The 16,203-nt window shown below is 51.1% G+C and overlaps 1 protein-coding gene across 1 annotated transcript in view; it reads left to right on the top strand.

Moving 5' to 3' along the window:
* Window positions 1-416: 416 nt before the first annotated feature.
* Window positions 417-16,203, top strand: part of TGFB2 (transforming growth factor beta 2) — a 60,801-nt gene continuing 45,014 nt past the window's right edge. Inside the window, exon 1 of the mRNA XM_070401355.1 lies at window positions 417-2,134. Within this exon, the coding sequence (XP_070257456.1) occupies window positions 1,789-2,134 (346 nt within the window). The 5' untranslated portion in view covers window positions 417-1,788. The remainder of the gene's footprint in view (window positions 2,135-16,203) is intronic.

Here is a 16,203-nt window from a genome sequence, read left to right as displayed (position 1 = left end):
CCTGTGTGTGTGTGTGTGTGTGTACACACACTACAGGAGGGAAGCCTTCCACGTTGGAGCAAGTGATTCCATTCGGGAGGCTGTGAGGGAGCCACACTCGCTCAGAACTGGGAGGCTTGCTAGCGAGTCCTTCAGCCGCCCCGTCCAAAGTGACTCTATCAAGTAAATACCGTAAATCCCGGTTGTCAGGGCGCACACTCCCCCTTCCTCCCGCTCCTCCTCCCCTCCCTCCCCTCCCTCCCCTGCGCGCACACACCCACCCCTCCGCCGCTCAGGGCGAGCTCGGGGCTGAGCGAGGAGAGGACTTCTGACTGTAATCCTAGCACGTCACTTTGTTGAAGGCAAACACGTGGTGCAGAGGGAACTTATAAATCTCTCCTCCCAGGCAAGACCGTGATGTTATCTGCTGGCAGCAGACCGTTCGCTTGGAGAGGAGCTGCAGAAGCTCTGAGAGGAGAGAGAGAGAGAGAGAGAGAGAGAGAGAGAGAGAGAGAGAGAGAGAGAAGGGGAGCAAGTGGAGGAGGAAAGGGATGGAGAGCCTAATATAACGGTCTAGGCAGCCATTCGGGATCGGGCCGGAGGGGCTGCCTGGATGCAGAGAGGAGAAAGGAGGAGGGTGGACTCCAGGGTGCCCAGTGCCCCCCTCCCCTAAGCGAGCCAGTCCGAGTGGCAGAGACCCCAGGAGCGCGGGGCAGGGTGGGCGTCCCAGGGCAGCCCCGCGCGACCCCCTTAGGAATAAAGCCGCCCCGCCGGCCGGCCCAGGGGCTGGAAGCCACGGCGGCGGCCGCCGGCCGGTCGTCTGCTGCCTGGTTGGCGTTTGGAGCGAGCGCAGAAGGAGGAGCAGGAGAAGGAGGGCGCTGGAGGCTGGGCGCGCCTGCCAGCGGCGGCGGCGGCGGCGGCAACGTGGAGTAACCGGGCGGGTCGGGGTGGAGGCCCCCCGCGCGCGGCTCGGGGAGCAGGGTCCTCGCCGCTTCGGCAGCCGCTGCGGCCGCCGCGGGATCCGAGCGCGTCCCGAGCTCCCGGCGCAGCGCGGCCGCCTCCCCGCGGCGCGCCCGGCTCCAGGCTCGGCGCCCGCGCGCGCACACGCGCACACACAGACACACACTCACACGCACACGCACACACGTGTGCGCTCCTCCGCTCCGAGCTGCCTGCTCCTGCTCCCAGCGCCGCAGCGGACCCAGGGGCCGAGCCTCCTCCTGCGTTAAACGTATAAACCAGCGCCGCGCGGGCCCCGCTGCGCGCCCGGCGCCCCGCCCGCCCGCCGCTGCCCGCGGGGACCTTTTCATCTCTTCCCTCTTGGCCGCGGGAGCCGAGTTCAGATCCGCCACTCCGCGCCCGAAACTGACACACTGAACTCCGTGTCCTCCTCCTGCACCCCACTGCCGCCTCCTAGCCACTCGCCTCTCTTTCCCCCCCAGCTCGTCGCTGCAAGGAAACTTTTTCTAACTCCCCCCCCACGTGAGGGTTCCCTTTGCCCATCGCATAGGACCGTTTCCACTTGGGGAACGACTGGCTTTTTCTTCTGAAAGGAATTCTCCAGCAAGATACCTTTTTTTTTTTTTTTTTTAAATTTCCTCTCTCTCTCTCTCACTATTGGACAGTGACTCGATTGTCTGCAAAAGTTTCGCATTAAAAAAAAAAAAATCTACCTGACCTGTGTTTTCAGATTGGTTGGTTTCTTTTCCATTTCTTTTTCCTCTATTTTTATTTTATTTTTTGGTACCATTTTTAAAAAAATTTTTTTTAAGAAAAAGAAAGAAACTTTTTCCACCTTTTTTAAAAAAAATGCACTACTGTGTGCTGCGCGCGTTCCTGCTGCTGCACTGGGTGCCGGCCGCGCTCAGCCTGTCGACGTGCAGCACCCTCGACATGGACCAGTTCATGCGCAAGAGGATCGAGGCGATCCGCGGGCAGATCCTCAGCAAGCTGAAGCTCACCAGCCCCCCGGAAGACTACCCCGAGCCCGAGGACGTGCCCCCGGAGGTCATTTCCATCTACAACAGCACCCGGGACTTGCTGCAGGAGAAGGCCAGCCGCCGGGCGGCCGCCTGCGAGCGCGAGCGCAGCGACGAGGAGTACTACGCCAAGGAGGTCTACAAGATCGACATGCCGCCCTTCTTCCCCTCGGAAAGTAAGTGCCGTCTTGTTTTTTTCTGGGGTTTTTGTTTGTGTCTGTGTGTATGTGTTTCGTGTCCATCCTCGGAGGCTGAGCGCTGCCCCGAGGCTCCCCAAGCGGGGCCACCACGCCAGGGATCGCCCTGGCCCGTCCGCCTTTCGGTCCCCAGCCCCTCGCCCCACGCACGCCCCTTCCACTCCTGGGCGTAAGAAGCTGAGGCTGGAAAACGTTGCCTTTCCACTGTATTTTCTCCATTTCTCCCCCGTCCTCCCCCCCCAGAGCCCCTCTCCTCTCTAAGGCGTTCTTCTCTTTTTCTCGCCCCTGAGATTCTTGGCTGGGCCACCAGCTAGGAGCCGGCGTCCCCCTGCCCCCCGAGAGGCGCTCCTTGGGGCCGAGGGCAGCAGGGGAATCCTGGTGGTTTTCTTTCCTTTCCCCGAGGGGTGTGGAGCCGGCCCAGCTGGCGCAGGAAGGGTTAAAAAATAGTGGCTCCGGAAGGGAAAGCGCCCCTCGCCCCGCCGACCTCTCCAAGGGGCTCCCCCAAGCTTCCCCCATTGTCTCCAGGTCCCATCGCCAAGACACACCCGAGGTGGTGAAACCTTTCCAAAACACCTACCTCCTAACCCCCCCGATTCTGGAGGCTGTGGCCCCGGCCAGGTGTTTACATTCCCCAAGGCCGGCTTGTGCCCAACCACCCTCCAACCCCCCCTTCTTGGAAGTCACCTGGAGCGGTGGAGAGGGCGGCTTGGTGTCTGACGGTGCGGAAAGGGGGTGGACTTTCACGTTATTTTCCAGAATCTACGAAACCCTGCCTCCTGAAGCTCGCGGTGTAGCAAAATCGCCTTTCTTATGCGTTTCTCTTTCTCCCTCCGGAGCCCTGAGCTCCTGCGGGGACTCGGGCCACACTCCTGAGCGCCTCCGAGAGAGCAGAAGGCAGCTCATTTGTTTCTTGTAAACCTGCTTCTCTGAGGGCAGCGTCCCCAAAGCCAGCTGGCATACAGTAGCAATGGGAGCCGAGTGATTTATTGGGGAGTTCCTTGGGGTGGGGGGAGAGGGGGAGAGAGAAGGACAGTCTGCTTAGAATTAGTTCCAATCCTTAAAAAAGAAAAGGAAAAAAAAGAAGCATCCGTGATGCTCCTGAGAGGGTTAAATACCAGGAAGAAGAAGAAAAAGAAAAAGAAAGAAAGAAAAAAAAAAGCTTCGATATTTGCGTAGTCCAAACCCCAAGTTGTAAGCTTTTCATTGGTGGCCCATTTCTCTCCACCCCTTTCCATGCCCTATATACTGGCCGGCTGCCTTCACGGAATCTCTGTGTCTTTCCTAAAGAGATAATATGGCTCTTTTGATCCGTTTGATCCCAGAGGTTCTAGTTATAGGGCGGAGCTTTTCTTTTTTTTAATATATATTTTTTTCGTTTGACAAGTCGCAGCTCTGTGACTTGCCCTGTCTCCTACTGGACGGTCTCAAAAATGTGAGCCGGTGGAGCTAACCCAGGTCTTCCCAGCGGCCTGTCTTTTGCTGGCATCTTCTCCTGCAGGGGATCCTGGCAGGCAGGACGGTTTCATTGTTGTGATGATGATGGTGATAAATACACTCCACCCTGGTTATTCCCTGCGGGAAGCGAAGCTCTGGGTCTGGGGTGGAGCCAAGGAGATATTAGGCAAGAAGGTTCATTGTCATGAACCCGAAGCCATTGGGATCGAACCGGGGGCTGAGTCAGTGTGCCTTCCCCTGCACGTGCGTGGTTTCCACGGCTGTTGGGGCAGATGGGCCAGTGTGTTATGCAGCCCCTGAACTTGGCATCCCAGTAGCGTGTTTACCTGCAAAATCTCGCATGCATCGCCAGCGCTCTTCACAGAGGAGGGCTGAATCCATCAGGAGAGAGGCGTGGAGAGAGCAGGTCACCCAGGAGGGCCTCCATTCCCTGTTCTTTCCAGCGTCTCTCAGTCCCAGGGGCTGAGTGATCTGACCTGGGGTCATGGCCATCACCAAAGTGGAGACATTCTCACAGGGTCAGGATTCCAGATAGGGCCGCGAAGAGCAGCAAGTGGAAACTTCCCCATCCCACGTGGAGCCACCAAAGATAGGAAAGCCTCTCCGAAGTCCAGTATTTTTCGAAATAGACTGTGGGCGTTTCATACCGAAATACAGGCTTCTTAAAGCACGTTCTTAAAGCAAAATACAGGCTTTGTAAAGCCTGTCTTGTGAACGTAGGTTGAGGGGCCGAGGACCATAGCAGACTGCATCCTACGGTGTAAGGACTGTGGACCATTTCACAGAAAGTAGGTTAACTGATTTTCCAGCACTTTCGAGTTATACTGGAATATAGTACACCCTTCCAAAAAAAAAAAAAAAGAAAAGTGGGGGTGGGGGTGGGGAAGAAAAGAGAAAAGCACTCCACCATATTTTTAAACAGCAAATTGAAAGTACAGCCTTGGCTTCCGTACCAACGTTCCCCCTTTAGGACTTGCTCGTGGCTGCCGGAGGGAGTGTGCCTGTTGCTGCTTGCAGTGACTTCGTGAGGGTCATGAGCCCCAGAGCCCAAGGCATGGGAAAGATCACTGGTTCATTTTTTTTTTACCCCCAACTTATTAGCGTTCAGGGAGTGACTCCGGCTCAAGTATTACAAATATGCTCTAATTATACTCAGCGAGCCATATATCATTTCAGATCGCTGATCGCCCTTCGCGGCACATTTTATACGGTTCAGACTCAATATTTTTAGCAACGTGGACATTTCAAAGTAAAAATATAAGAGATATTGTATATGCCTCCAGGCATATTTTGTCTTAAATATTATCCTTGGCCCAGCGCGCTATATAAATACAGTAAATATGAATAGAACTGGCCAGTTGCCAACTTTCTCGGATGAATTTTAGTCAAGAAAGGTATTTAGGGGATATAAATAATACTGTGTCAACAGTTAGAGAAGGGGTCTGATTCGTTTTGAATTTATGCATATTGATCTTCTCACATGCTGTTAGTTTAAGGCTCAAAGTGGAGTTAGGCTTAGGTTTACCGATCCTTTTACCCAGTGGGAATTGGTGGATTTCTGGGTCCTTTTGACAATCCATTTGAAGTTCAAGGCACAGCTATTCAAAAGACACTGCTCACGGCTTTAGAGATTTAGTGAGAGTAACCTCCTTACCCAGAGGAGGTGTCCAAGGATGGACAGTTTAAAATCTGTAGAGATTTGGATAATCCTAAAAAGGAAGAGACAAAACCGTTTCATTTTCTCTCTTTCCTCTCCCTCTTTCATTCTAACTAATCAGGCACTTGGGATTCTAACTGTGGTGATTACACACACATACACACACACACACACATACACATACATACTCACCGTCCCCACCCAGGATACATCTGACATGTTTGATTGTCCTGACTGGGAGTGGAGGGGTGCTGTGGGCACTGAATGGGGAAGGCTGGGGATTTGGCTAAGCATCCTAGAACACCCACCGCTGAGCCCCTCCCATGTATCAAAGAATTATCCAGCCCAAGAGTCAGGCATGCCAGCATTGAGAAGCCCTGATTCCCCTGATAGTTACTTGGCGTTACTGAATTCTGCTAGTAGTCCCATGTGAAAAGTAATCACCTAAAAAAGAAAATATCTTTACAATCCAAAGGACATTAAAATGAGAGCCTTGAATAGAAAGATAATCAGAAAGTCACCTTAATTAAATAGGAGCATGAAAGTGGACCGTTTGGTATAGTCCATGCTTTATTATGATGGTAATAAACACCTAAATTAGACATCTGAACTTCCCATTCATTGAGCCTGAGGCCCGGCGCGGCCCCACCCCTCGGTAACTTCGGTCAGCCAGTGCTATCAGTCAGGACAAAGAGAAGTGAGAAATTATCTTGGATTTCCCTTGCAGGGAAAATAAACAATGCATGTTAATGAAGAGTGGATTCTCCAGGCCAGGCAACGAAGAAAATAAATAACCGTGTTGGTTTATTCAATCCTATTGAATGAGATAAACTAAAATATACAGCCCGAAACATCACAGCGAGGTTTCTTCGGTCATTGTTTTCACATGAATGTTAAACATTTGATGCCAAACAATGTCCTTTTCTATTTCTCCTGTCATTTTCCAAGGGAAATCGTGGAGCGTCGAAGGAATGACCCCCAAAAGTGCTGTGTTCTGGGGGGGGAGGGAGGCTTAAGGTTCTATTCAGGGACAGGGCTCTCTGTGCACAAGTTGCTGGACTACGGGCCAGTTGCCCAGGGAAGGAAAATATTAGCAGTTGCTGGAACATAGTAGTATTTTTGCTTGATGTTCAGGGATTTTATTTTTTAAGATTCTCTGTGTGTGGATGTGCAAGAGACACAGAGAGAGAAAAAGAGAGAGAGGGAAGGAGAGAGAGAGAGAAAAAGAGATCAAAGACAGACTTGAACCCTTTGACTCCCACAATGGCTGAGTTATTAATAAACAACAGACCCACTTTAATTCCTTCGTTGTCATTGCATCATCGCTTGTACTAACTGTGGTGCCTAATTGTGGTTACGTTTAACTTTAGGCCACATACTCTGTCAGGATTTCCTCTCTGTTTTTTTTCTTTGACTTTTCAAGGACTAGGAAAAACCCTCAAAGAAATATACTGTTTATAACTGGAACTGTTGGGCAAGTCTTCGCTGCCAGGTGAGGCCAGGTTCCTCACCACCAGGGAGGCTGGGCTTTGGAGCCAGAGGGGCCAAGCGGGGGACCCCTTGACCTCCCAGAGGGACGCCCAGCCCTGTGTCTCCACAGCGACCTCTGGGGGCGACTTCGGGAGCTGCATCTTTTGAAGGATGGCTTCTGCCTGGTGCAGAAGCGCTGATGTAACCTGATTGCAGCATCTTCCCTCTAAGATACCAAGGAGTGACAGGTCCGCTTTCCTAGAGGAAACGGAGATGGGGAAAGAGGGCTAGTGATTCACTGTCGATCCACCATCAGATCTGGGTTAGAACCGAGGAGGTCGCCAACTCCCAGGCCTTCGCCCAGAGATGACAACACGCTTCAGGCTGCATTTTTAATTATTTATTTTTTTAAAAAAAATATTTTATAGATTTTTTTACAGGGAGGAAGGGAGAAGGATAGAGAGTTAGAAACTTCGATGAGAGAGAAACATCGATCAGCTGCCTCCTGCACACCCCCTACTGGGGATGTGCCCGCAACCAAGGTACATGCCCTTGACCGGAATCGAACTGGGGACCCTTCAGTCCACAGGCCAACGCTCTATCCACTGAGCCTAACCAGTTAGAGCTATTTAGTTATTTTTAAATATATTTTTATTGATTTCAGAGAGGAAGGGAGAGGAGGAGAGAGAGAGAGAAACATCCATGGTGACAGAGAATCATTGATCAGCTGCCTCCTGCACGCCCCCTAGTGGGAATCGAGCCAACAACCCGGGCATGTGCCCTTGACCACAATCAAACCGGGAACTTTCAGTCCACAGGCCGACGCGCTATCCATTGAGCCACACTGGCTAGGGCCCGACTACATTCTTAGAAGGTTCGTGTAGGAACCTGGCCCTGGGAGAGATGTGCAGGCCAACCACGGAGTTGGGACTCTGGTCAGCATCCCCCCCCACTCCTGCCCACCCCCTCACCCCCTTGTAGGTTTAGTCGGAAGGTGAACCTCAAGCCAAGGCACTGCATGGAAGTGGCTGGAAGCGGCCCTGCATCTGTCTTGATGGAGCATTTCCGGTGCTGAGGGATGCTGGAGAGGACGTGGACTCGCCAGATGTGCTCGCTCCCCTTAGGCAGCCCTTCAGCCGGAGGGAGGTTGGGTTCCGTTCCTCCGATTGGGAGCAGCTTGACGAAATGTGCCTCTGGCCAGAGATAAACAAATGTTTCCATTGTCATTTTGAAGCCATATGGTGTGCGTTTCTTTTCCAATATTCTTTAAACCCAGATCTTTTTTTTTTTTTTTTTTTTTAAACCGAGGAATCCCATGTTCTCCGGGCCTTTTCAGTGGAATCACAGACGAGGGATTCTTTGGTGGGTTTGTTTAGGCTGCAAAGCGCGCTCCTGTCTGTGTTTGGGAGGAATCTGAGAAGTTCCGATCAGGCGACAACCACAAATGGGGTGTTGTTTGTTGTTTGTTGTTGTTGTTGCTGTGGCTTCGTTTCTCTACTGACCTCTCTCATCCGGGTGGTGAACTGGACTGCGGTGGGGCCACCACCTTGCTTCCTGGGTCGGCTTGGTGGCCCCGCTGTGGCGTGAAACACCCCCTTGGCCCCTTCCCCACCCTCCCTGAATGCTTCTTGGTTTTCACGCCTCTGGAGCATCTGCATCGATGGCGCTCAGCTTCCCTGGGTCAGGCTCAGCTTCTTCACCTGTGACAATGACGAAGAGGCTGGCCTTCTAGGGCCATAGGAGGTTGAGGAGGACAGGGGCAGAGGGCACCTGGCTCTGTTGCTGGCTTTGTAGGCCTACGTTGCACGGCAGCCATAACTCATTGCATCTCAAGCGCCATGGATTTTAAGGGCCGCCATTATTGTATGGGCCCCTAGGAAGGAAACGTCACTGACAATTCACTCTAACGTGCCGTTGACTGTGAGCTAGGAAAAGAGAGATTTTAGACATACTAAAACGTGATAAAACACGGATGTTCTAGAAGCCACTCCCACTAGCCTGGGATGTCTTGGGACCTGCATCTTATTCTTTTCCTGGTAGGTTCCACTCAATGGATCTATTTTCTTTGCACACTCGGATTGTTTCTTAGGTGACCTTTGCCACCTAAGGGTCTGGAAATAGGGACTGGCAGGGCTAGCTAGATATCTAAGAAGCCCTTGAGAAGGAAGCCTTCTTAGGTAAGACCACAAACATCTTAGAAAACAGGATGATGCTGCATTGGTAAGGAGTTGAGTTTCTTTCTTTCTTTTTAAAATATATTTTATTGATTTTTTTACAGAGAGGAATGGAAAGGGATAGAGAGTTAGAAACATCGATGAGAGAGAAACATTGATCAGCTGCTTCCTGCACACCCCTTACTGGGGATGTGCCCACAACCAAGGTACATGCCCTTGACTGGAATTGAACCTGGGACCCTTCAGTCCGCAGGCCGAGGCTCTATCCACTGAGCCAAACCGGTTAGGGCAGGAGTTGAGTTTCTTGGACTCGCCATGTTAGATGGGGGGAAGGCCTCATGGTGCTGAGGAAACTGTTCTTGGAGACCAGGACCCCCCTCCATTCTCTCCAATGAGCTCTCTGATGGGTCAGAAATGTGGGGCTTAGGTGCTCCTTCAACCCCGACGACTTCAGGAACTTAAGGCCAACGGACAAAGCTTTCTGGATGTTTCGAGGCCTGAACCTTCTGGAAGTCGTCTAGGTGCAGCTGTTGGCTCTCACATTAGCTTGTCCCACGTGTTCCTGTTCCTTGCTGCCCACATGGGGGTCAGTAGGAAGCAGGCTATCCCTGAGGAAGAGCACTGAGGTGCTGAGAGAAGTCAGGGGGACTGCTTTTGGGGGAGATGTTGTTTGTTTCAGGAAATCTGTAGCATCGTCCCAGTCTTCAGAAAGACAAAGAAAACTGCTGTGACATAGACGTTGGCTCTGTCCCCGGTCTTCCCCCATCTGACCCATTCCACCCTGTCAGATGCCCCATCGGGCCTGACAAGCCGGCTCCCACATAACTGCTCACCCTTCACTTCAGGCTGTCGCTGTCGCAAGCATCTATATTCGTCACCTCATCTTGGGGACAAGAATGCAAAGTTTGTTATCGAGAAAGACAGTATTTGTTAATGCATTCTAAGAGCACAATTTACAGTTGGCAAAACAGAGACTTTTTTTTTTTCCTGAGAAACGTAACTTAATTTTTCAGTGTGGGATTCATTTCAGCATCGTTAACTCAAAGCTTCTCAGACGAAACCCATTAGGGATCAATCATTCTCTCTCTACCACAGGGAACGGCAATAACTTTGTCATTCTTTCCACTTTGGGTTTTATTAGTATCCGGTCATTGATTTCCCTGTCCACTGACTTAACCTCAGCTTCCCATCTGCTTTGACATCTAAATGACAATACTGTGGAAGTTGTACTTCTTTGTCAGTAACTCTTAGAATTCAGTTGGGGGCTGAGAAAAGCCAAGGGGGGGAGGGGGGGGAGGTGAATGGCTTATTCTGAGTCTACTTTAAAAGGAGGAAAGAGCCCTAACCAGTTTGGCCCAGTGGATAGAGCGTCGGCCTGCGGACTGAAGGGTTCCAGGTTCGATTCCGGCCAAGGGCATGTACCTTGGTTGTGGGCACATCCCCAGTAGGAGATGTGCAGGAGGCAGCTGATCGATGTTTCTCTCTCATCGATGTTTCTAACTCTCTATCCCTCTCCCTTCCTCTCTAAAAAATCAATAATATATATATATATATATAAAAAGAAATAAAAAAAATAAATAAAAGGAGGAAAGAGCATCACAGACAGGACATTTCTCTGCAGACGATGGATGCTTTGGTAATGGGACAGGCCCCTGAGTTCTGTCCCCACAGGCAGGCGCACAGGTGGCATCTGGGCGTTGGAAATTGAGGAGAGGGAAGCGGAGAATGGAACATTCCAGAACTCGGACTTGGGCAGTATGTGGGCAGAAACAGAGCCGCGTTCTGGCCGTCACCTCGGGCTCGGAAACCTCACTGTCACCCTTAGACATGTCTGTTAAAAGTCATGTTGATGTGAAGAATCACCCAGCCATTCATTTGTCCCTCCTCACGGGATCAAGCCTTGGGTTGTTGAGGGTGTGCATGGAAGTCATTGGTCAGCTCCGTGAATCCAGTCCTGGATGGCCACCATGTCACCTCCTCAGGGCTGGTGAGAATGAGGTGATTGGGGCCAGTTTGTCTTGGAGAGGGATTCATGTCAGAAGATTCCCCTGTCAGCAAACATCACCATCAATAACCAAGCTGTGTGGCTAGAACTGTGCCGGACTTCATGAGTTCCTCAGTCCTCAGATGCTAGAAGGTGGACTTGAGCCACGCTGACCCCAGGTCTGGCGCACTTGGCATCAGCGGTGTGCCTTCCCTCAGTACCATTGGCTGGGCTGTCTCTAAGTGGAGTACAAATTCATTGTGGTGTAGCGTGGAGAGGAAATGGTAGGGCCCACTCATGGAACGGCTATCGCCAGAGAGAGGTGTGTGTGGAGGGTTTGTGGCAGGAATTGAATTTGAAATGGAGTTTAGGAGCACTTTAAAAAATGTATGTGTTGGTTTGAGAGAGAGAAACAGCGATTTGTCATTCCACTTATTGATGCATTCATTGGTTGACTCTTGTATGTGTGTCCTGACTGGGGGTCAAACCCACAACTTTGGCACATCGGGACGACGCTCTGACCAATGAGCTACCCAGCCAGGGCCTGGGAGCATTTTTCATGACATTTCCTTCTGCTTAAGGGACCATTTGAGCAAGAATGGCTTTACCTTTTTCTTACAGACATTTCTTACAGAAATTTCTTATAGAAATTTCAATTGTTGTACTGTTGATATTTGGCTCTGTTGACTAATGAGTTTGCCGACCACTACCCTGGGTGATCTGGGACCACTTCAGGGATTCTTTTTTTTTTAAATATATTTTATTGACTTTTTACAGAGAGGAAGGGAAGAGGGATAGAGAGTTAGAAACATCTCTCAGCTGCCTCCTGCACACCCACTACTGGGAATGTGCCCACAACCAAGGTACATGCCCTTGACAGGAATCGAACCTGGGACCATTCAGTCTGCAGTCCCACGCTCTATCCATTGAGCCAAACTGGTTAGGGCTACTCCAGGCATTCTGATCCCATAAATAGAATGGTCCCGCAACCCCTGCTGGCCTGAAGAAGGTGCTATTTCCCAGGGAAAGGAGTGAAGTGCCCCCAGAAATGCATAGGGCCACAGCTGGACGAGAAAGCACACGCTGCATCCTACTCTGCCTCTGTGGGGTGAAACTGAGCTTTCTGTGGAAGGTAACTTTTCGCATCTCTTTCCAGGGGTCAGGCCGGCCCCAAAAGGCTTTGTTTGACTTGCTGATCTTGTGACAAAGCCTTGGTGCCCAGTGGAGCTTCCTGTCTTTGTGGACTGGTTATCTGGGGGGATTTTCTCCCTCAGGAGACTCCGGGGAAGGCTCTAAAAATAGACAGCATGGCTGCTTATTGGGGAGAACGTGTGCACAGATGTCAGCTGGCAAGGGCGTCTGAGACAATGTGATCGCAGGCGCTACAGAGGCCTGGGCGTGGGCTCCTCCCTGCCATGCGGGTCAGCCAGGGTCCCAGGTCCCTGCTAGAGAGGGCTCCACTGGGAGGTGGGACCCGTGCAAGTGTGCAAACAGGTGGCTGGGGATCTTGTGAGTTTGCTGAATGCTGGCGAGGGTAAGCTCCAGGGCAGGGCAAAGTCTTTCCTACCAGTTTTCATGTCGAGAGATAAGAGGCACAAATCTGGAAAACACACAAAATGAGGAATCCATACGGCCGCTGTCTTTTGTCAAAAACAGTTCTCAGGTCAGGTCTGCTTTGGGGCAGGTATTTCTAGGAGATGTGCCCCCGGTGAATGGAAGGGGTGTGGATTTCCAGGCTGTGCCTGGAGTGAGGAGAGAAGTATATTCATGCCGGGCCTGGAAGGCACTCAGGGGCTCATCTAGCCACTAGGTTAGGTAACTCAGGTATCACATCCCTTGACTACATTTTATTTTTCAGTCTCTTTTATATATATATACACTAGAAGCCCATTGCAGGAAGATTCCTGCAAGAATAGGGCTTCCTCAGGCCTATTCCTGCAAGAATAGGGCTTCCTGCTTCTCTCCCTTCTCCGCTGCCTCGCTCCCTCCCTTCTCCACCACTTTGCTCCCTTCTGCAGCACTTGGCTTCCTTTTATGCTGTCTTCCATCTTCGCTCTGCACTGGTGTATGCAAATTAACCGCCATCTTTGTTGGGTTAATTTGCATGCTCGCTCTGATTGGCTGGTGGGAGTAGTGGAGGGATGGTCAATTTGCATGTTTCTCTTTTATTAGTGTAGATCATCTCAGCTCAATCTTCTAATAACCTTCAAGGGTTCCCTGACATCCACTTCATTTTACAGAAACAGGGGCCTGGCAAAATCAGGTGATGTGTCCCAGGGTTTATCGGATCTACCTCATCTCATGCAAAAATCCTGTATTTATACCGGACTCGACTACCCTTAGTAATGTTTTCTCTTCCATTTTTGGTGTATTTTTTTTTCTTTAAGAAGAATATGGTGGGCCATATACAAGAGCTAGTTGCTGCTACTTCAAAGGAAACAAAGTTCCAAATTTCAGGATGTAATAACCACCATGGCCCGGGCCAGCATGGCTCAGTGGTTGAGCGTTGACCTATGACCCAGGAAGTCACAGTTCGATTCCCAGTCAGGGTACATGCCTGGGTTGCTCGGGCTTGATCCCCAGTGGGGGGCGTGCAGGAGGCAGCTGATCCATGATTCTCTCCCATCATTGATGTTCCTATCTCTCTGTCCCTCTCCCTTCCTCTCTGAAATCAATAGAAATATATTTTAAAAAAACAGCAACCATGGAAGATACGTTTTATCCCATCCAAGGAGCCCCGAATGTTTCAACTATAGCTGAGCAGCCCCAGACCAATATACACGTGTACTTTGAACTCATAGGAGAAGGAGTTCTCACGTGTGGGTGAGAAATGATGACAGGTGGTTTTAAGAAACCCGAAATCTCGGCCAACCAAATGAAAAACAGGCTTTTATTCTTAATAGGTAGTCTGTCTTTCGTCAAAGGAGGTCAAGGCCTTCCCTAGCTGTCTTTAATAGAAGTCAAGGTATTTATTTTAACATTTCGGTATATAAATTGGACATTGTTATTTTAACACGGGGACGTGTTAGAGGGAACGTCGAATCCAGGAGTCTGCCTGCCGGGGAAGGGCCGCCGAAAAGCTGGGCCCAGAACCCAGAGCCCCTGTAAGTGTTCAGTGTTGCGTCCCCTGCCCCCGAGTAGCAGGGTCCTTCTATTTCCGGGGGAAAATGATAAGAACGTTCATTGAGTCCCTCTCCCGCGTTGAGTCTTTGTATAGCTCTGTGCAAGGCTTCTCGTCAGCCAAATAGCTAATGACTGTGCTTTTTAAAACTCCTAGCTGTCTGCCCAGTTGTTACCACACCCTCTGGCTCAGTGGGCAGCTTCTGCTCCAGGCAGTCCCAGGTGCTCTGTGGGTACCTTGGTGAGTACACTCGTCTGCTTTATACCTCCTTTCACGTAGTAATATCGGCTTTATCGCTAGTGTCTGTCTCCTGTGGGGGAAGTGGCAGAGGCCACGCAGCCTTGTCGCTGATCCCTCGCAAAGGTGCCCCTGAATTTTGCAGTTAGCCGTCTTCTAGGAGACACACCCATGAATCGCTTTGAAATCTTATGATGGCGTGGTTGCCCTAGTGATGGGATGGATTGTGTGGGGTGTATGAGATGTGTGTCCCAGGGGTCACAGAGTGATTCAAAATATTGACCCCCATGGAGGGATGGTCTCGGGAGGGCTGACCCATATGACCAGAATGTCCAGGGTCCCCTTTAGTGTGTGTGTGTGTGTATCTTATTTGTATCTATGTCCTTATTCCTGGCACATAGTAGTTGCTCAATTAATGCAAAGGAGATTTTTCCCCCCCTCCCTTTCCTTTGAAGTTCTAGAGGGAGGCCTGTGGGAGAGTTATGCTGCTGCCCTTGTGTGTGACCTTCCTGTTGTCCTTTCTGGGTTGCATGAGAAATGGGCTGTCATGGGTCAAGACCTGGGAGCGTGCCACATGCTCACACCACTTAGCCCCGACTCTCAGAGCCAGTGCCACCTGTCCGGCCCCGGGGGTCACTAAAGCCAGAAGTCTCATTCCTTTCTGATTTGGAGCATGAATCAATTCAGCCGGCTTTTCCCGGGTGCCTACTTCATGCGGGGCAATGAGACCACAGCAAAGACGGGATTGAGATGTTGCTGACACCGGAAAAACTCGGTGGCCTGAAGTGCCCTTGACCCGTGCTTAGAAAGAGAGGAAGTGAACCAGTAATGCTGGCCTTGGTTCATGCTGCATGTTTGAGGCTCTGAGAAGGTTTGGATTATATGGATTCTAAATGTGGGCAGAGGTCCCAGATAGGGACAAAAGAAATGTGTTGATTACCCGCATAGAAGTCTGATTCCCTGGCGTAACCTGCTTTGCAATTTATCATGCTTAACTTTGCTTCTTGAGAATCAAGGAAGAAGGTGACTTATTCACAGTGGCCTAAGCTGGGATTTCCTAAAACAAAACAAAACAAAAACAAAAAAACCTTAAAAACAAAACTGATTCTACCGAGATTATACACTTATTCCGCCCCCCCCCCCCCCCCCCCAAAACGCCTCAGAGTGGCTAGCTAGAAGCTGCCACGTGAAAAATAAGAAGTTCTCTTTGGTGAGACACGTTGTATTTATAGTCCATCTCCAAATGTGTGTTTTATTTCACTGTCTTATTAACTAGAGGAGTGGATTGTCTGATCACCCCGCCCCCAGTAGCTTTCTGGAAAAGAAAAGGGGAGGGAAGGAGAGGAGAAAAACGTTCGTTAAACACCCCTTGGTCCTTAAGACACAGCCTCCTGGTCCTCCCCACGTTGGTCGGTTGGGAAGGACCCCAGTAGCAATGCCATTTTTCTGGAAACCGGCTTAGAGAGGTAGACCCTGGCCCTCCCCTCGAGCCGGCCGGTGTCAGAGCCCAAATACGAACCCAGGTCTGGCCCCTTGCTCTCCACCACACTGCCCAGACCCCAAACTTTTCGTTGTTTTGGCCTTCCTGTTGCATCCCCTCGGGAATCCTGCCCCTCAATGTTGTCGTGGTCTTACCTACGACTCTGGATCAATTTCCTTTTCCTCTCCCTCCCTTAGGAAACACGGGGGAGAGAGGCCTCCCAGGGGTGAGGGGTGTTCTGTGTGTGGTCGCCCTTCCCAGACACGCCTCCCTTGGGGTGGCTCTCAGGCATCGCACGGCTGCAAGCTGCCCTCTTTCTTGGGTGAAAACACAGGAGAAACCCACCGTGGGGACATCAGGAGCGCCTCCCAGGGTGGGGACAGGGAGCGAGGCAGAGGCTGCCCCCAGAGTCCCCCCACACCCCGCTTCCAGGCCGCTGGGAAAACCCTGTAGACCCCTCTCGGTCCTTC

The sequence above is a fragment of the Myotis yumanensis genome, unplaced genomic scaffold, assembly GCF_028538775.1.
Source record: "Myotis yumanensis isolate MYYU_CA2020_CCGP unplaced genomic scaffold, mMyoYum1.0.hap1 SCAF_22, whole genome shotgun sequence".
Taxonomy (NCBI): Eukaryota; Metazoa; Chordata; class Mammalia; order Chiroptera; family Vespertilionidae; genus Myotis; species Myotis yumanensis.
This window is presented reverse-complemented; position numbering and strand designations above follow the sequence as displayed.